General features: G+C 36.3%; 1 protein-coding gene across 4 annotated transcripts in view; it reads left to right on the forward strand.

The window, feature by feature from the left end:
• Positions 1–21682, forward strand: part of LOC102698711 (regulator of G protein signaling 7) — a 96159-nt gene that overhangs the window by 39626 nt on the left and 34851 nt on the right. For all 4 annotated transcript variants that reach the window (XM_015363243.2, XM_069179875.1, XM_006638661.3 and 1 more), the window contains exons 4-6: positions 5909–5959; positions 13038–13144; positions 15377–15428. In XM_015363243.2, coding sequence (XP_015218729.1) covers positions 5909–5959; positions 13038–13144; positions 15377–15428 — 210 coding nt within the window. The remainder of the gene's footprint in view (positions 1–5908; positions 5960–13037; positions 13145–15376; positions 15429–21682) is intronic.

Raw genomic sequence — 21682 nt, forward strand, 5'->3', positions numbered from 1 at the left:
TTTTAAAAATAGACATAAGAGACCAATGACTTTTTGTAAAGGATACAAATGTGAAAATTAGTAACTTAGCCACATGTTCACTTCAGAGTCTGTGCCTTATAACTCTGCAAGAACGGATTATGTAAGATACATGTCTTAAAAAATATTTAAAAACATTCTGAAAATGTATGATCACTTTGCAATTTAACCCCATACTGTATGTACTATTTAGCACAACCATTATGTTACACATTTGAAATAGTGCTGCTTAACTTACTGTTTGCTTGGAAGCTTCATAGTTCTAAGGTCATCGTTTCATTTTTCAGTTACTTTGAAATTCTTGTATAAAAAGCACTTTCATTCTAAAAAAATGGTGAATCAGTCAATAATAGACTATTACATTTTTACTTGTAAAACTTTAGCATATTTATCATCATACTATATTTTTATCTGTGACAAAGGTAATGACTTCATGTAGAGGTTACTATAGCAATTATAAGAAACCTGATTTTTAACCAATATTCTTACTTTGGCCAGCGTTAAAAGTTATGAATTTTCTTTGGGTGCATTGATGTATTCCTCTATCATTTTTATCTTTTTATTCCAGTCTGTAATTTGCCATTTGTTTTTTGATGTCTCACTCCAAACCCATTCCTCTTTTGACACACTTCAAGCTCCACAGTGCATTACAGGAAGAGAGCTGCTGTTTCACTGAAAGCCCAGAGACCCCAGGGACACTAATCCCAATCCTACACCCCACAGCTCCTGGCCAATTACCACTGCCAGCAAGAGACCATTGGTGTTTATGGCCTGAACCATTAATTACACCAATCCTTTAAACTTTGGCAATCTTAAGTCCAGGATGCACGAACACTGATCACTAAAACTGCTTCAAAACTCAGTGAACCACTGTAGTATGCATACTGTAGCTCTATGCACTTTTGTGAAGCTTTTAAAGGCTTACATATTAATACATAATAATGCAATTTATTGACAGTGGCACATTTACATAAGGTCTTGGGGAGAATATTGGGTAAATATTTTAGAAATTCTTCAAATTAATTCAGTCAAATGTTTCAGCTACAGTACATCTAAACAGTATTGTAGCAGTAGAGAGTCAAAGCTGTTTGACAAGTGGTACAGTAGATTAATATACAAAAGCACAGTAATCCAAAATCACCTTATTGGATATGAATTTTGGATTCCATTACCAAACCTTTTCCCTTTTTTCCCAAAGCTGTTTTCTTAACCCAAGTGAATCTCACTGTAAATGCTGTATTTTCTAAGTCTGCACATTCTGCTTCAGTATCTCGCTAGTCTGAAGCCCAGCTTTACCAAAGGGTTGTTCTTCATTTCAGGTATTAATATCTTTACTGTTTACTATGTCAAAATGTGAATTCTTTTCATTTGGTGTTTTAAAACCTTTTTTAAGTTTTTATAGGAAATTAGATATGGTATATCCAGTGCTTATAGACTAACCTAAGACTCTGTTTTCCCCAACCTATGAGACTCCTGTTGCAATACGCTAGTCCTAGGAGACCTTTCAAAAGATACAGACAGGTCTGCTGACATCTGATTAAAGAAACTGCTAAAATATATGCATTAAACAAACTCTCAAAAATATCAAAGTGACATATGGAGTTTATAACAAACGTTCGGGAGGGATGACAACAACCAAGTTCATTCAGACTCAGCAGTCAGTAATTAGCAATCGCTCTTGACAATCCATTCCTCTCCCAAACGCTATAAATACCTACGAAATCCCTATCTTTCTCTCTCGCATCCCACCTCCACCTCATCTCCACCTCTGCAGCTGCCCCTTGGTCACCCTGCATGGGGGTCATGGCCTCCTTGTCCCCTGACCGGGAGGTCAGCCCACAGCCAAGCAGGTTAAGCCAAAATGTCGCTCCATATTCCTTTAATGACGCTTTAATCTTGGGTGTTGTCATTCCTAGTGAAACAACATACCTGAAAACAAACAGAAAGAATGGCTAGATGTCTGTAGGTGTCTGAATTATTACTTTGGAGTACTGTTTGAAAACAATAGACATCACTTACAATCACAATCAGAATTCTGAACTTTCTGCAGTTTATCCCCCCAAAATTTTGGAATATACCACTCCAATCCAGGTGAGATATTGTAAAGCAGAAAACCCTAAAGACACTTATTCTTTCTTACCTGATTGATTGTTGTATATCTCAGGAAATGAAAATAGCGTGTCACTCACCTGCAGAGTGTTAAAAAAAGATAGTTAATAGGAAGATTTATAAATTCTCTTTTGGTTCTCTGTTCTAGAAAAGGCATATTTTAAAATGCTGTAAGACTGCTTTGTAAATGCTGTTAAAATGCTGGAAGACTGTTTTCTTTTGTACTAACATTTGTTTTTCAAGTTTTTCAAGCAGTCATTGTGCTGTATTTAAATTGTTAAACGGGGTTTCTGAAATGACATTTGTTTATTCTTACTGAAAAGCAATGCCAATCAAGGTATTCCGTGATCTTCTACAATGCCATTTTTAGTTGTGTTATCCCTCCAGTTAGACGTATTAAAGTAATCACTTAAACACTGTTAAAAGGACCTGACAGGAAATGATTTTCTGTCAGGGTAATGAATGTTAGTGAAATAGATCACCCTTTCACACAAAAAAAAAACATTAAATGCCATTGATACCTTTATATTATGTATGATAATTTAAAATAATGGTACTATATGTCTTTTTGCAGAGAAAGGTTTGGTTGAAAATCCAGGGAAATGTGGAACTTACACATATTAATCAACATACGCAGCACCTAGATCCTGGTTTGTGTTTTGCTGGGACAACATTTAAAATATCAGATGACTGTCTTATTGCTAAACCTTGAAAGCAAAAACATAGTGTTTATACCGTCTGTAGGACACATTTAAACATCTACAGAACTGTCTTAGCTCTTTGCAAATCTTTCCTTTTGGGCCCTTACACTTCAATTATCAGTTGACTATACCAAAGGAGAACAGTTTTGACTTGTAAGATGCTATGACATTGAAATGTTTGATGAATATTTAGTTGAAAATACACTTTATATGACATTTTTGAGTGGCACTTCTGTTCAGAACTGTTTGCAGTTCTGAGAACACCTCTAACCTGTGACTTTTATACAATAAAAAACCTGATTTCATTAATTTATTTCCTTAAGGACTAATACTCAAGAACTGTGTAAAAAAATCACTTTCTATAAATCCCACAACTGAAAGGATCTGTATCACTGACGCATAACACTCTTGAATTATCATACAGTCATTGTATAATTCATTCCTCCACCTACAGTACCTGTACTCCTCATTTTATCAAAGTAGAGAAAGCACTCTTTTATGAAGAGTTAATAAATAGCAAAACAATTTGAAAATAAGGAAGGAACACACTTTTGACTAAGTTTTAATTTTCTTTATTTTTTTCAGATATCATCAGGTGTTTCGTTTTTTATTAGTGGGGAATGTTTTCATAACTTTTAACCTTATTGCATAGTATACAATATATATTCTTACGTCCCAGTGCGGTCCATGTGTGTTTGTTTTGTTTCTGTGTTCCACACTTCCTGACTTTGGTTGTCCTCCCTCCCCATTGGTTCATTAATTCATTCACCTGGCCGTAATTCGTCATTCGTAATCAGCTTCTCGACCAATCAGAACTCAGCTTCTTCGGAATTTAACTTGGAAACTTTGAGAGGGTAAGGGGCCTTTCGCTCGGCTTCGGTTTGCTTCGGCTTTCTTCGTTCTCGTTCGTGATGCTTCGGCTTTGTTGGTTTGTGTTCGTCTCCTCCTTGTATTTTGGTTTGTCCAGACGTGTTATACAGTATCAACCTCTGTGCTCTTTTATTCCCTATTCCCTGTCTACACTCTTTCCCCCATTTTATTTGTATTCGTAGCTCACTTGTACATTTGTGTGAACTTTAGTGTAAAGAGTTATGGTTGTCGGGTAACACTGTGCACACGTAGTTTGTATTAGAAACACTAGTTTAGGACGGGCGAGTGCCTTTTGTCTTGTATGGTTTTGGGAGGTTAGCCAGGGCGTAAGAAGGCGCCGAAGACTTGGGTTTTCGGGGTTTTTTTTTTGTAGTTACAGTACGTCAGCTTCTCCTCACTTTATTAGCCAGCTCCATTTTGTTTATTTTCGTTCCTTTGGCACCACTCATATTTCCTTACGCCCATACCAGTCACCTATTCAAATTGTACATATCCCACTTCTATTTACCTGCTGTAATTCGTTACAACTATCTCACTGCCCCAAAGATTTCTTCCTGCACGCCTGGGGTTCCTTCAATGGCGCACTCCATATACCCCTAGACCTTCGGGTATGCATAACAATATTTTAAGGAACAAGTAAAAGTTTAATCCATACTGAAAAGACAAGAAAGGAAACAACGTTTTGGTTGTGGAGCGTTCTCCAGGTGTGAGCAATACCGGATTCAAATATATATATTTTATGGCTGTATCTATAAGAAATTATCATTCCAAGGATTATACATTAAACATTTTCACAAAAAAATGAAAGGATTCCAGGAACTCCACTTTGTTTCAAAAGTGGATTAGCTACCCTTTGGCATACGGGGAGAGATGAAACGAATACATTATAATGTTTCATGTGGTATCTATGCATTAGTATCTATGCTTGAAAGTAGGCTCAAGAAAGCCATTCTCTTGGCAACTTGACATAAAGTCAGCCAAAAAAAGTGGCAGATCTTCAAATAAATGCCTTGCTTATTTATACAGCTCCATATGGTCACAGAACTCCTTCCATGTATGTGTTACTTGTTACAGGCCTGTCCCCAAAGTTAGAGGAGTGAAAGTGATAATTAAAAAAGCTTAAATTTAGAATATCTGAGCAGCTGGTGTTGATTTCATGTGCGAAAAGCTGGGGTAGCAGGTAGGCAGTTGTCTGTGTTGATTTTCAATACGTTTCCTACATCTTTTTGCATTTCAATCTTAAAACAATGTTAAATTACTAGAAAATTGTTATATAGAAATGAAATTTGAAGTTACTCTCCATTTGAATGAAAATGAAAGGCTATACTTGAAATTTTTTTCAGTTAATTTCGTTTTGTACTGTGCTCTCATTGATCTGAGTATTCCTTTAAATCCTATCTATGCTGATAAGCTTACCTTATTGATTTGTAGATTTCAGATGCTTAATGTTTCATACTGATCCGAAAGAAGTAAAAATTGACTTCAGGCAAATTCTTTTTGCACCAAACAAGGGTTCACAGTAGGAATGACAATGCATTTCACATGAACTTTCAATTATTTCACTGCTTGCATTTTCATTTTTTATAGGCTACAATGTGTGTGGATTGGGTGATGATTTTAATTCCAGCATAATCAAAAAATCCAGTGAAGATGTTAACCAAGTTGTTATCAAACAATATATTCTTTATATTTACACGTTTAGAACAGAACAGACACTTTTCCCTGCATATTGATACCAGACTTGCCTTAGGCATTTCAAATGCTGATAGTTAAAATGCGTTTTTGATGTATTCAGGACTTTCGGGAATTTTGTCTTTGAAATGTTATTAACGATTAGTAATGAAAATGTGAACTCTGTATGTCACACCGTGTCGATTTCATTAGAAATCATTTAATCTAGATTAACCCTGAAGCTATAGTTACAGCAGTGGGTGGATTGTGCTGTTCACCAGATTGTATATTGACTATTGTAGTACATACGGTCTGTATCATCACCATCTTCTAATCTGAATTAATGGATAGTAGTAGGCGGCCCCAAATCACTGAAAAAAGTGGATAATTTGTTTAGGTGGGCATTTAACTACCCACATAGTTCTACTTGAAAATTATTTGCATATAGTCAAAAATAGTCAAAAGATGATGCTTTTGATGTCTTTTGTATGACTTTAGATTCTACTGTTATTTGATCTTTCATGTTTGTTTTCTTTCAGGTTCTGATATTGTGCAGTGGATGATCAAAAACCTTAGTATCGAAGATCAAGGTAATACTCCCTTTTAGTTTGATACTATTTATCTGCTTTCTTTGTAGAATTACATTATTTATGTTTGAATAGTGGTTGGTATTAAAAAAACAACAACATTTTGTCATTGTCACCAAAATAGATGCAACATGACAGAACCGACTTGTTTTTGTTTCATGGAGTGAAAAAGCTGTGGGCACAAAAATCCCTCCTTGCATTCCATGTAAATTTGGTTTGAATGCAGGTGAGAAATTGACTTGCCGAGCTGTATCTTTCAACATCTACTAAATATTCACGATATCCAGTCACAATAATGTGCCTATTTTACTCCAGTGTTAACAATCAGTTTGGCAAATGATTTCTGGCAGTTATTGCAGATGGATTAGTCTGGATACCTATTAAAATCTTTCATGGCACCCAATGGCAGAAGTGCAGGGTGGTGCCATTTTAATTTCATCGTCTTTGCGAACCACAGATCTTACTCCAGAGGAAGTAGTTTCTGTTTTCTGTTGTTTAGTCAGTTGCTGTGTATTTTTGGTCTTTCGTGTGAGAGAAGTTGGCTTCATTCTTGACTATCAATGATTCTATCGTGTGTGCTTTTTTTTTAGCCCTGATAGTGTTGTTGTGACACTCCATTTTACTGATTTAATCATTTATTTATTGTTTTCCTGTTTAAACATACAATATTCCATCTGACAGCTTTTATTTTAATGGCATTTCTCATAACACACATTCCTCATGAATATATGTAAACATATAACAAAACATCTACTGGATTGCCTGTTTTGGAGAGTGTTAAAAAATTGGCAATAAGATTCATTTATGATTACCTATTGAAGAATCTTTCCGGTTTAAGTAAAAGGTTGTGAGGAAGAGATTTGATCTTGATTTTTTAAAACTTTTATACATATGAAACCAAGTTGACTCCAGTAGGCTAAAATATTAGGCCACAACTGACAAATTGTTAAATATGAATTTTCATCAATGCTAGAAAAGTTTTTTTTATATAAAGTATTAGAGCATGGATAGATTATCATGCTTTTTGGAGGCACTGAAGCTGGAGTCTTCCAGTAATTATTTGCTTGTCTTGGACTGGACTGCTGTAACACATCAATTTCCCTACGGGATCAATAAAGTCTTATCTAGAATAATCACTTAGTATGTGGGGAAAAATTATGTGGTGTGCTGAATGGCCTTGGACTGAAACAACAGCAGGGAAAATGAATGTGTTATGGGGTCAATAATGTACATTTTATTATCTTTAAAAACACTGTATATAGATTATTTTTCCCAATCCTTGCTTTGCATTTTCACATTCTCTGTAGTATGAGTAGTTTTTTATATGTGTACATTGCCCCTCCAAAAGAATTGGGACAAAAGAGACAAACATATTTTTGTTATTTAGTTATTTGTATTTGTAATCATGTGATTCATATACATTAAATGATAAATACAATATACATTTTAGTTTTGGGTAATTCTGTTATCCATTTGAATGTGTTGAAACAAAAACCTACTTTGTGTTCAACCAGGTGATTTCAAGACACCGTAAGTACTGGGGCCCATTCACATTAAGTACATTTCAGGGTATAATCGGAATATAAGTCAGTATTTGGTTACATTTTCCCTCTGAGGAAATAAATGCACTGCGATCGATTAAAATATAATTTTTTACTTATCATTCATATTCATCACATGATCACAAGTACACATTGATTGACTGTAGAGCAAGAATAACAATTTTGACGGTTGCTGTCCCAAAATAATCCTGCTGAACCCCCCCAGTGGGGCGGCCATGCTGGTTGGGAAGAAGTCCTGTCTGATGCAGGAATCCTGCAGGGTGGAGGGCTTGCTGGAGCATTGTGATTAACTTAAATGGCATCAACATGGCATATTTCTTTTTTAAATGGACTGACAGGTGTGAAGTTTAGATTATGAGCTCAGTTATAGGCATTTTCCCTTCTGCTCCTAGCTGCAGCCTGTGCACTTTTCCTCCTGGTTGTGGACTGTCTTTTTAGAATGATAATATTTACTTCACTGGGGACATCATCATCCATAAATTGAATGCTTTGTGATTACTTGGTGAGAAAAGAAATGTGCTTAACCCACCTGGCTAATGGGTCGCCTCCTGGTCACAGGACGAAAGGGCTCGAAGCCTGTTCACACTGAAGGGGCACTGCTACATGGAGATGGGTGGAGGAGGGATGCTTGAGATGAATGTGAAGGGAGGTGTTTGAGTTCAGTTTACTGGATGTAGCTAGCTTGGTGATGATGGTGATTAGGTACAGCGGTGTTAATGCACAGTATATACTAATATACTTTAGCATACTGTACCTGTATGGCACTGTACTGGAAAATAGAGAGATTTGTTGATTGGTGTAATTGGCTGTCTCCCTTATTTTGTTAACATCTTTCTTTATATATTTATAAAGACATTGTGCAGCAAGTACTTGGAGCATGTAAGCATGTTTGCTAGCCAGGATAGGCTCCAGCATCCCCCCTGTATTGGAAAAAGCCATAAGAAAATGGATGGATAATGATACAATGTAAGAGTATATTTGTGAAGTGGCATGTGGCGGGACAGTTTTCTCTTTCATGCAGCACTCATTACTAAGAAACACAAAATAACTAAAGTCTTATGATGAACTCTCTTAAGGCTATGAATAAGTAAAAATAAACTCTCCTTGTAATAAATGGGGTAATTTTATTAAAAGCATTTTGAGCTGTTTCAGTCAGACTTTCTGGTATTCAAGATGCACAGTGTTCAAACAAAGCATAAATCCTCTCTCAACCTTGGCCTTCTTAACCTTTGCAATCAAGTATAAAATGAAACATGAAAAAATACTTTCTGATCCCAGCTCTTGTCATTTTTTTTTGCCATGGGCCATAGTGTTAAAATAAACCTCAGTACTCCTGGGAAATCAGGTTATTGTCAGGTGACAGGCTAGAGCTCATCGTACAGATGAAAAACACTTCCCTCTCTCATGCTGTGAGTGACCGCCTGCAGTTTCCCAGTGCCTTTTGCAAACAGGCAGGACAGGCCTGGCTGGGCTCTTTTGCTGGAGGAAAAATCATCTACTGCACAGATGTTCACTGTTGGATGTTCCCACGAATACAGTACTTCAACTCAGGGCGGTTCTGCTGGCTTCTCCTGGTGATGGAAATCGTACAGTTTTACACTATTTGCTAAAGAGGCTTATCTTTGAAAGTCTTTGGAGAAAAATTAAATGTAAAGCATTTCTGGTAAGCACCAAATATGGTTCAAATGCAAGTTTTTTTTTAAACCTTTAACTGCCTTGCACAGAATCAGTGTTAAAACATGTTTAACATAAAATTACATTGGAAAGTCAATGAAGAACAGTCGATGACTGTTCACTGAGTAAACCCATCAAGCATGAAATGCTGTTGAGTGTCTATAATACAGTAACAAATTCTCTCTGTGTATTATTTACTTTAATTTTAGAAATACTTTTAGTAATGGATCAATTGAAGCTGTTAAATGAATATACTGTATACATTTTTGTCATTTAATGACAAGACTAAATATCTCAAATGTCTTAGAATGTTTTTATTTTTTGGGTTTTCCATTTGCTACAGTAAACATTACAGCCTGTCATTTTCTTTAATATGTTAATGATGTTGATTAAAAGGGAATCTTACAAATCAGTCATTGTTTACCTGCATACCTAAGACAACAAGCAAAGTAATATTGAATATTGGCTCTACGTGAACTTTTACTGCAATGCTAAATATTCTAAGTGCATTGTAAACCACACTAGTAATTAAATTCCTCCATTAGCTCAATACAGTAGATTATACGGAAGAAATAAACTGGGTTGACCAAGATGGTTAAAGAATTTTAAGTTCCATCCAATTCTGGGTCGCAGGGGAGTCTGAGTCTGTCTGAGCACGCAACAGGCACAAGGCAGGGATAGCACCCTGGACTGGACTCCAATCGCAGGGCAGTCACACAGACACAAACAAGCCAATTCACCTACCAGCATGTACAGTATAGAGAGGAGGACATAAAAACTCCACACAGCACCCCAGGTCTACAGCTGGACCCAGAGCCCCCAGTACTGCAAGGCAGCAATGCTAACCACTCCATCCAAATGTAAAGATTCGTACATCAGAGTCATCACTGCTCATTGAATTCCATGCCAAAGCCTTGTCGGTTTCTCAACCAAAAATTAAATATGCCCTCTAGGTATCGGTATTATTTCTTCTTGAAGATTCCAATTAAAACACATTCTGGATGATACCTTAACAAACAAAGACTCAAGAAATGTATAGAACCTTTCATGTTGATTGCTGTAAATGTAGTATAAAACAGACCATTTTGAATCAATTTCAAATTCAATGTCATTGTATTATTAAGATAATACAATGCTTTTCCCAGAGTATGCTTTTTCTAATTAGTGCACTCAGGCTGTAAGGTTATAGTAATTTCTTTTTGGTATTTGGAGAACTACTCAGCATGTTATTGTGTGTATGGGAGTACAGTAACCTTAGTACTGTATATCCCATTCATTCAATCCCACTAATAAATTACTGAATACATTTTAGTAGGAGCCAACTGGGATTCTCTTTGTTCATCATACAACATAAATCTGCCAGCCTTTTACAAATTGTTAGCTTGTCCACACCGTATCTCACTTAACCTTACCCTGACCAGAGACAATAATTGCTGATGAAGCTACTATTTTCCAAACCCACATCAATGCCACAACATTACCCATATTCATTTTCTAGTACAGTCTAGCTCATTAGTGAAGAAGATACTGAATGAAGCTGTAACAGTTCTGTACATTTAGCTGCCTCAGCAATAAAAAGAGAAAATTCACAAAGATTGAAAGGGGTCAAAGAATCTTTAAACTTTATTCAGTAGAAACATAAGGAAATGACAAAGACATTTGCCTGCAGCCTAGTGAGCAATTATGCCCGAGATAGGTGCAGGATTATTCTTTTTATGCCATCTGCTGTGTCATTTAGATACCAGCTGATAAATTAGTCATCAGGAGCTGTGTCTTTTACAATTTTCTATACTGACTCTTTTTTTAAGTTTCATGGCTGACCTTGGAAACTAATATGGGTAATCCAGCTCTCTGCTAATGCTGGGAAATGATTAAAAGTGAAAACAGAAACAAAACAAAATTGCACATCTGATAGGATGTGGTTGGAAATGTTTGGTTTATTTTCCTTAGCTGCTTTGTAGCTTTAGAAGCAAAGAGGATATTTTGCAAAAGCCTGACCTACATGCTCTACTGTTGTCCAATTAGTGATGTTCACAGATCTTTTACAGAAAATTCAGATGGGGATTGAATCATTATTTTTAAACCCACCCACAAAACTCATTTCAAACCCAGTACTCTGCGTAATGAAAGTTTTGCATTGGGTAGTTGCAAGAAGCGTCTCGTAACTAATGCATTTGTAAGAATGTTGGGATTGTGCATAAACCAGTGGTCTGGTGTTTTAAACTGACCTGGATAACAATTAAATACCTACACACTTTTAATATTTTTTTAATTGCATACATATTGTAACAGATTTCTAACAGTTACAGTAGATAGCACGTTCCATCTAGCGATTTCAAATAATACTGGATTAACCTGGAGAATACTGGAGAATGAACCCTTTCTTGGTCTTTTTGCAGGCATGGCTGGCAGGCAGTCATACTGGTATTTGGCTCTGCTGTTCTCTGTACTGTGGATCAAGTGGTGCTCTACCACTCGCCGTGCTTGTGATAAGGACACCAGTGGGTGGCTCTCATAACAGCAGCTGGCAGAACTGCAACAGTGCTTTTATTGTCACCAGCCTGTGGCACTGACAGAGAATAATGATGACATTAAGATCATTAAGGAAGAGTATACCAAGACTGCACCATCAGGGCAGGGTTAATGATAAACGTTGTTTTGATTAAAACTGGGTTCATTTGTCTCTCTATAACAATGCAATAATACAAGATATTATAATACAAGAGATTTTATAAAAGACTCAAAATTGAACCACTTCTGTCATTATTTAAATGCAAAATATTTTTTAACTTATTTTTGCTTTCAGAAATGTCCTTTAATATTTCATACACGCTCATTTAAACTCAACAGGCTGCATTTTTAAATTAAACTTTTATTCCTTAGACAGAGTGCTTACAATTTTGTGAACTTACATCACTATTCTTCATCACAACATTAAATAATTCACTACATAAACTTTGATAACCTGACAAACCATAGATTAAACATTGGATTTATTTACATAATAAACAGTACAAAGGTTGCACGAGACATTGACAAAAATTACAACAGTGGTAATTTGAGAGAATTGTGTAGTATTTGTCTACAGGAGTTTTGTGCACTTTCAAAGTTAATAATTGTATTTTATTTCTTTAAATCTTAACTTGAATATCATGGCAATACAGTTACAGTAGGCAACATTGATTTCACAAACCTCAGTTAAAATTGTAACTGAGGCTAATATACAGCCTTGCTCATTTTTAACCATTGGTCATGTCCTGTGTCTCAGATAATTGCCTGTCAAACCTGTCACTGCTTCTTTGATGGTATATGATGTCTTAGGGGAGATATATTTAGTGTGTAATTATTTTCACTTGTTTAATTGGGGTTGTTTGGGGAGGCCGGAGGTTTTGTAATCTTGCTTATAAACAGCAGAATGTTTCTCTGAACGAATGTATCTTGTAGCCATTAAGGCAGGTTTTTCTCGGTTTTACAGTAGTATTGATAAAAGTGACGACTGTCTTTTTTGTAGAACATGGTTTTTTACTTCAAACTCCATGTGTTGTCTTTACAGAATTAAGTCCCTGTTTTCTTACATGACTCTAGTTACACAATTTTAATATTTTTGTTTTATTCTTATCTTGAAGCTCACAAAAGAAGTTTCTTTGAGTCTTTTGATTGCCTGTTAATTATGAATGACTGTACTGAGGTGTCCTTTATTTCAACTTTGAAGTTTGAAAAGTGTATACAACATGCTGTGAATGCCAATTTTTCAATGGAACTGAAGTACATATGATAATGATAACCTTGCTACACTGTTTTTAATCACAAGATTAAAAACCATTAAGTCTGTTTCTTTGTTACAGTTGAGGCTCTTCATCTTGGCACATTGATGGCAGCACATGGCTACTTCTTTCCAATCTCTGACCATGTCCTAACACTTAAGGATGACGGCACCTTCTACAGGTTTCAGGTACAGTACACAGTGTACTGGAAGTTAATGTCCGTGCATCTGCAGGAAAGGGCAAGAGTCGCTTATTTTCACCTGGAAGTTACTGACAGCAGGGATGAGTGGCTTGGAATACATTGCAAGTGGCAGTCTGACAGTGAAATGAATTCTAATCAGTTCGTTTGGGCACCACAGGGGTCAGGATAAGAATACTGGCCTGTAGATGATTGGAGGAGCGAGTGAAAGTTACCAACACTCATGACCTGCACAAGCACAGCATGGGATCATGCTGAGGATTCCAAATGTCATAGAGCTTCCAACAGAAGTGCTGAAAAGTACTGAAGGAAGAGGAAATATTGATTGCAACTGCATTGCTATATTTCCCTTACTTCCCTCATAATAGAGGGTCATAGATTTCAGGAATTTTTTACATCTGATACAACCTATAGAAATTCTTGGAGAGCGTAAAACTGCCCCTTTAAGAATGGTATAGGCCTGAAAGATGTTCCCGGACTTCGGTTTTATTTGGCAGCATCACCGCCTTATTTTGGTGGATCAATACATTTTAAAATGTCTGAGTTTATATAATGTATTTCTTTTAAACAGGTAATTTTTTCTTAAGAGTCATTTTCTGAAAAACCTCAGTAGGTAGGTAGGCCCCTTTTTAGGCCATCAAGGCCCATGGGGAATGGCGGGCAAAGGCCACCATTTTTCTTGACCATCCGACACTGGAGGTGGAGGTGACTGGGTCAGCATCACGCTTCGGCCTGCCTATTACCCCTGGAAGGATTAACCCCCAGTACTCACTTGGAAAGCAGGCTGAGTGGACCTGGGAGACGTCTGGAAGGAATTGGAGCAAGCAAGCTCCATCGCTTGCCCCTACCTGAGATTGAACCCAGGGCCTTCCAGTCAGGAGCTAGACGCGACTCCCAAAAAGTTCAGAATAAACTTAAAAATGGTGCCATGTAGAACTGAAAGCAAAGATGCATGATTATATCAACTCCTGAGCTGTTGTCATTGAACACAAACCAAGCAAATCACTGTCTTATAAAAAAAAAAGCTAATTATGCAGACAAATTTCTTTCAATAAAGCCTACATGAAGTTTTAATCAAGCATAATGAGGCAAAGCAACTCAACATGATAAATTTCTTTCTCAAGGGACAATTACTGGTGAGTGAAAGCAAAATGGTCAATAACTATTATATTTGTAGCTGTTGTTCTTCAAAAAATAATTATGCCAATGGGTTTATTTTATTGCTTCATTTATTTTTAGCTTCTGATGTTTCTTCAAATCTGTTTCTAAATAATGGTTGTCCCGTCAGTTGTCTCCATATATTCCACATTCAGTTTTTTTAGTTTTTTTGTTATGTCTGTCAGATGCTTGGAAACATTCAGTATTCTTTCGAATCCACCAATATGGCCATAGAGCATTCAAGAGTTTGGGTTGGATGGCAGTGTTTATATAATAGAAATTTAGACATGTACTGTGTCATGAACTGTTATTTTAAACATTGTAAGATTACAAGCAAATAAATTTCTCTAACAATGAGATTATTAAAGCAGTTACTTTTCTGGTAACTGTTCAGACTGATTGAACTGATCAGTGTTTTTTTTTATATGATAGATAAATTAAATAAATTACAAGAAGTAAAATAATGTGTAGATCAATTACTAAAGCCACTATATAATGAAATGGCTACAGAAACCTCAAGTAAGCACAATTTTAAATTATATTAATTCCTGTGGAACACTTGTGCACACAATGCTATAAAACATAAAATGTTTTAAAAATTGAGTGTTTTTCTGAGGCCTTTGAACAATTTTTTTTCATTTTAAACTAATGGTGTCCTGTGAGAAAATGCAATGTGTGAATAGTGGCAGTTAGTAGTTGTTGAAACATTTTTGTGTTGCAAACTACTGCACACCATTGAATGCAGGCAATGATAAGATCATACCTGGATCATAAAGCTCAACATACACCTGGACTCTGCACCTTTAATGGCTGAGCCACTTACGTGTTCAAACTCATACTTAAATAAAATACTTTTTAAAAAAAAAGTAAATGTTCTTTATAGGTAGACTTGAAAGTAAAAATGCATATATAAAATGCATTATATCTGAAGATGAAATGTAGTGGAATCAGCTGTCCATAGCTCATTTAAAAAGTGGATTTCTCATCCTTTCACTTTTCACAGTATTTGTTTTTTTTTCAGCCTCATATTAATGTTGTCTCCATTCTGCTTTTTTTCCCACAGACGCCCTATTTTTGGCCATCAAACTGTTGGGAGCCTGAAAACACAGACTATGGTGAGTACACCATCTTCTAGTCTGTTCGAGTGTCTATATGATCATTTCCTTTAATAGCCAAGGAAGTATTCCCAAGTATGGTATCTATTAAATGTGAAGCACTATTTGTTGTGATTAAGAAAGAATGTAAAAACAATAAGTTGCATCAAGTACAACATTTGACCTTGCTGGTGCATCATTGCTGCCTCGCAGCACTGGGGTCCTGGGTTCAGTTCCTGGGGTGCTGTCGCCATGGAGTTTGTACGTTCTCCCTTTGTTCCCGTGGGTTACCTCCAGCCCTTCCGGTTTCCTCCCACAGTCCAAAGACATACTATATTTTTCATTAGTGTGTAGCAGAATTGGCCCAGGTGTGAGTGTGGAGTCCCGACCTGGGTGTGATTCTACAGTAATTCTCATTTGTACCCAGTGCTTGCTGGAATAGGCTCTGGCTCCCCTGCGCCACTGAATTGGATACAGTGGTTAGGAAATGGGTTGATCAGTAGCTTTATGGAATTTATCATTTACAAGGTGTGTGGGTAGCATGGCCTTTATTATTACTTGTTACAGTTTATTTACTGAGGATTCTTTTGAGGACATTTTCTATACAGTCTTTTAATCCCAGCTGATGAGAACCATCCCCATTGCATGATGCTGCAGCCACCGTGCATGACTGCCGGGATGGTGGTGACTGGGACATTTGCCATGTTGGGCTTGTGGCAAGCCTGACACTTGGCAAAATGTTTCAGTTTGGTCTTACATGACCACAACACCTTTTGCCACTTTTTTGGGGGGGATCACTCAGATGCTTAATTGCAAACTCCATGCGGGATAGGAGATGGCCTTACAGGCCAGCTTTGTGGAGTGACTGGGATGTTTTTGATTGATGCACATTTTCTTCCACCTCAGTCACTGAATTCTGTAGCTCTTTCAAAGATGCCACTATCCTGTCTACAGTTTGCTAAGTTTGACCAGCTGCTAACAATGCTTCTTAGTGACTTTATTGTTGACTTCTCTGAAAGCACCTTAGTTTAATGGCTGACTATTTGCTTGAAATTCTCTTCCTGATCAAGGAACCTCACAGGGGTGTTTCTGAAACTGAAAATCATAAGAACTTCTATTATTGTAAATAATGGAAGGCACTAATTTTGTGTCTCTTTAAGATATTTTGTACACATAGATTTAGGTTTGTTATAGGATTGAATAGGTCTAAACCCAAATTTTGGTTTGTCAAAGGAATGCTTTTAGTTTTGGCTTTGAAATTGTGGAGTAGGCTGTGTATATAAAAATATGAGTTGCTGCTTGAAAGTGTCATGAATGCAAGCTTCAAAACAACTAAATATGAAAACTGTGCAAGGGTCTGAATACTTTTGCAAGGAAAAATATACTGATGGTGTTTTCCAGCTGTAAACTCTATTGAACGAGAGCCCAATTTTAAATATTAAAATTATTTTCAGTAATGTATAATCTGTTGTGATTTTATTGTCTTTCAGCTTTTTAAAAATTGTAATGTGATTCTGCAGGGGCTGATTTGCACTTTAAAAAAAAACTGTGATGGTGAGATGGAGAAATCCTACACATTTTAATTAAATGTCAACTTCTGTTTTTTTTTTAATTGAAGGTGTTAATTAAAAAAAAAATAGTCCCTTTTGATATTTTCTTCCAAAAATGTGTACCTTGTGATCCTCCGGTTTCCTGTCCAGGGAGTTTCCTGCCTCCGTTGCTTGCTGGGATAAGTTCTAGCTCCCCTGAGACCCTGTTGGATAAAGAAATTAGAAAATGAACGGTTGATTATGTGAACCTGAGAATCTATGCGCATTTAATGTAGTCCTGGTCTAACTTCATTCAAGGAAATGTCCACAGAGGACTGTGTTATCAACCGTTTGACCCAGGGCTTTAACTTTGCTGCTGCTATTTTGGGAGTAGTGGTTTCAGGTTAGTTGAGTGAGCAAAAGGTAAACACATCTTGCTTTTTTAGTGAAATTATCAATAAATAAATGTTGTGATTGAAAATTAAATATAGTTAAATGTATAATAAAACACTGGTGCCATTCAGCTCATAACACTACTGATTGTCAGCTGGTATTGGAGGAGATACATATTATGATAAGCTGGGACTCCACTGTTATTCTGCATGGAATCCTAAAAAAATACACTATTGTGGAAATGACCTAGACATCCCAGACACAGACTGGAGTTTTACATACAGTATACACTGTACACGTGTTTTTTAAGCAACATTACTATACTCAAATAGTCAATGACTTTGACTATTAATACAGTATATCTTAGGTGAAAAGGCAGTAAGCTTGTCATTTAGGAACCTTTAATTCACATTGATTGCAATCTTCAAAAACCTGATCTCAACAATTCAAGGTAAACTGCACATGAACAGCTAAGAGGAAATGATGCAGTAAATAATCTGTCACATTTAACAACCAGATCTAATTTCTGACTCATTGTCAGGTGTTCCTTGTCATTAATATCATTTGTAAATAAAAAGGATAATCATTGAGTGAAAAGGGTCTATAAATGTAGAATTGCCCAACAGTATTGAACTAAGCAGAACTGAGTGAAGTAGATCAATTTTTATCACTTTGCCCTCAGTACAAAGATAGTAATAATGGGATTGCACTTACAGTTTGTTCTTTTGGATATATATTGTAGGATCAGTAGCTGAAATGTGTATCTTATCTAGCAGTGTTTTTTAAAGTGACATGCAGCTACAGTGCAGCAGTAGAGGATCCTAGATTTTTGCAAATGGATTTCTCAGTTCCTTACGCTTCTAATATTGTCAAACAGCAGTGAATTTTGTGCTATATCCATGTTCTCGGCCATCCTATTTTTTTGTTCTTTAATGAGGCATCTTTTATATTTACATTCAGTTTTGAAGGCTTTAATGTGTTTGTCTCTGCCATGATCATATTATGTTTCACCAGCAAGATGTCACTGATCTTAGTAATCTTGTTTGAATCTTTTGAACAATTTATGAGCGTGTATATTGCCTATCTCACTCAAAAGTGTACTGCTAGAATTGTCAGTTCACAACAGTGGGAGTGTGCAGTCACTCCTTTGACTGAAATACAAATAGCCAATTTGAAGAGGCTTTATGCAGGCAAAATTCAGCTACTTTGTTACAGGTTATATCACTGTCCAGCCTAGACATTTGAATTGGCTTTGAAATTGTGTTGATGTAGAGGCCATTAGCCCATATAAAAAGTCATGATCAGATAAATTAGATTTGCTGTAAGCCTTTCAAGTCAGCTCTTCTTTTTAAAAAAATCCAAAATTCCAGTGGAAACCAAGGTTTTCTGTTTGAAGAATGGACAGTCTGTGTATTTGAAAGGGGATTACAATTCAAGATCTTAGTACTTTATTTTGCTGTGTGAAGCAATCAGATTCCAGCCCCATTAAAAAAAAAACAAGTACTAAGGAAGCAGCAGAAATATTAATATGAAAATTAAAATCACCGTTTATCAAAGCACAGGTTCTGCTAAGGATGGAAACCATTTTTTAAACCATAAAAAAATCTATTAAAGCTCTGAAATACACATTGAAGTTATGAAATACGCATTACAGCCAAAAGGTTAAGCAGGAGAAGCAAACTCAGTGCTTTGCATCAGTTTTAGTTCGAGTGACAGGGTGACTAAACAAGCAATGCTCCTTAATTCCCTCTTACAAATTCTAGACTTACCATGGAATTAAGAACTATCAGAACTTACATTAATCTAATTTTGCCTTCTGTTTCAGTCTTTCCCAGTAATTAAGGGCATATACTGTACCACTATGAAGGAAATTGGCAAATATCAGGTAGAGTACAAAACAGAGGAAGGCTGATTATTATTTTCATTACAAACACAATTAAGATGGGGACTCCGGTGCGTCACAAAAACTCGTGCAGTATGTACGCAGGAAAAGTTCACAGCTGTCCACACCTTAGATTGAAAGAAGTAGGGACCCAGAAGCAGACCACAGCTGTCGGCAGTTTCGGAGGTAGGAAAAGCAGGCACGTAGAGAGCAGATCAGAGCAACCAGCAGCCCCGGGGGAAGAAGGCGACAGATCCGGAGACACAACCAGCTGTAACCTCAAGTGACAGAGAAGCAGGAAGGGAGAGAGGCATGGAGCCATTAGTGCAACGACAGCAGTCAGAGCTCACTCCAATTTGTACCAGAGAGATGGCGAAGAGCCGGGGACCATAGACCGCTCACTCCGATCAAGGGTACAGAAAACCACAGCAGCCAGCCAACCTTCGGTCGATCAAAAAAAATTACTGTCACAGAATCTCTTGGGTAAGTGGTGCCGAAAGGCCATTTCCCATACAACGAGATTTAGTTACAGTAGTCTCAAATGCAATTGGGTAAAACTGAGCATGAGTGTTAAAAGCAAATACCAACGAAAAAAGAATAACAGCAGAGAATGTAACATTAAAACCATCTTGTGCACTGGGAGTCATTGAACATTTTTCTCTATCAAAGCGAATGCAGAAATAAAGACCTTTTGATTTGATTATTATAGGATAATCAGCTTACGTGTCAATATTTACTCATGTTGGTGACACAGGTAAAAGAGAAAGAATCTATTCATTTAAATGAATTAGCTCTCCCTTACATAAATAAGCTGTGGATGGCCTATACTGTAGGTTTTTACAGAAATGTTCCTGTTCTCTGTAGAAACCTAACCAATGGGATTTCTGATGAAGAATTGGGAAAATTTTGTAGAAGTGATTGGAAGTGAAAGGAAGTTTTCCTTTCAATAAAATTTACTTTTATTTATAAATGTACTAAAAACTAATAAAGGAAAACAACCTTAAGCTATCTAGAATTTTTCTACAGCTTTTCTTGAATGGAATAGAGCCCTGATGTAATTTGGAGCATAAGCATTACTGTTCTCCTTGTACTGAATCTTAAGAAAGGAGTATTATTTTGATCATCAAGACATTTAATCATCAAGAAATTGTAACTGCGGGACATATCCTTGAACCAATCTGTGAAGGATCTGCTTTTGTCAAATTTCTTTGGTCTACACAGCAAATTCAGACTCTTATTTCTGTGTCAAAGGCCTTTTAAAACCTATCATCCCCTGTGTAATTAAACTATGCATTAATCTGATACTAAACATTATAATTAGCCTTTGCATTGATGGGGAAAATGCTGCAAAACTTTGAAACCAGTGGTAGCACTAGAATTAGCGAGTTGATAATGGGCATGTTTGCCTAAAACAATGAGATTAAAATCTGGGTTGTCGCCTGTAGCTGGGAGACTAACAGAAGTTGTCTTGGAAAGGGATATGGAGTTGAGTCTGCAATCTAATTCCATATTCTTTAGAAGAATTAATTTTTCATGAGATTTTCTCATCTTCAGAAAGCTAAACAAATACGATTGCTCAAGAATACATTTGTTTGCTGTAAAGTTAGTGTAGATTGCCATAGAAACAAAATGAACCAGAACCACACTGTTAAGGATAGGGGGAATAGGACATATTGAAATCTTTGCACAGAATCCAGTAAAGGTTAGTGAGTGTTTTTTAATTAATATTAATAATCAGAGTCTTTTAAATCTTTTGTCTCTAATGGGAACCAATAGATCAGTTAAATTGTATTGGATTGAGGCCCATTTATTAATAGCAGGAATTAATATATTTATTCTAAGAAAATACAGAGAGGTACATTAATATTGTGGATAAGTAGATACTTTATTGTCCACTGCTGTGGAAATTTGCACACAAGCAAAACATAAAAGATACATACTGTAAAATCACATGTACTGTAGTATATGAAATCACAACAGCAGTTTTATTGCAGAGGGGACAAAGAACTTCTTATAAATGTTTTTCTTTGAATTTGGTACCCTACACCATCTCCCAGATGGGAGTGTTATGAATTGAGGATGGAGTGGACTTGTGGAATCAGCTATGATGTTCTTAGCCATTCTGAGAACTATATCATGATATAAACTGCTGAGCTAGGGCTGCTGTTTCCCAATTATTTTTCCTGCTATTTTCAGAATTCTGGACAGTTTTTGTTTTGCTTTTCAACCCCAAGTTTCCATACCAAACTGTCATGTTAAATGCCAGTATGATCTCAGCAGAGCTTTTTTTAAATGTCATTTGTAGAACATTTTGACTAACATTAGGGTTCTTTAGTCTTTTAATTAAAATGGCGTCTGATTAGCTTTTTTTTTAAAAACAATCTGTATTCTCAATGTAACAGTAAAAAAAGGGAGTGTAGCCTTTAAATAAGGCCATCTACTTTAACTCAAATCTAATTTAATTTTATTCA

Source organism: Lepisosteus oculatus, chromosome 17 (genome assembly GCF_040954835.1).
Source record: "Lepisosteus oculatus isolate fLepOcu1 chromosome 17, fLepOcu1.hap2, whole genome shotgun sequence".
Taxonomy (NCBI): domain Eukaryota; kingdom Metazoa; phylum Chordata; class Actinopteri; order Semionotiformes; family Lepisosteidae; genus Lepisosteus; species Lepisosteus oculatus.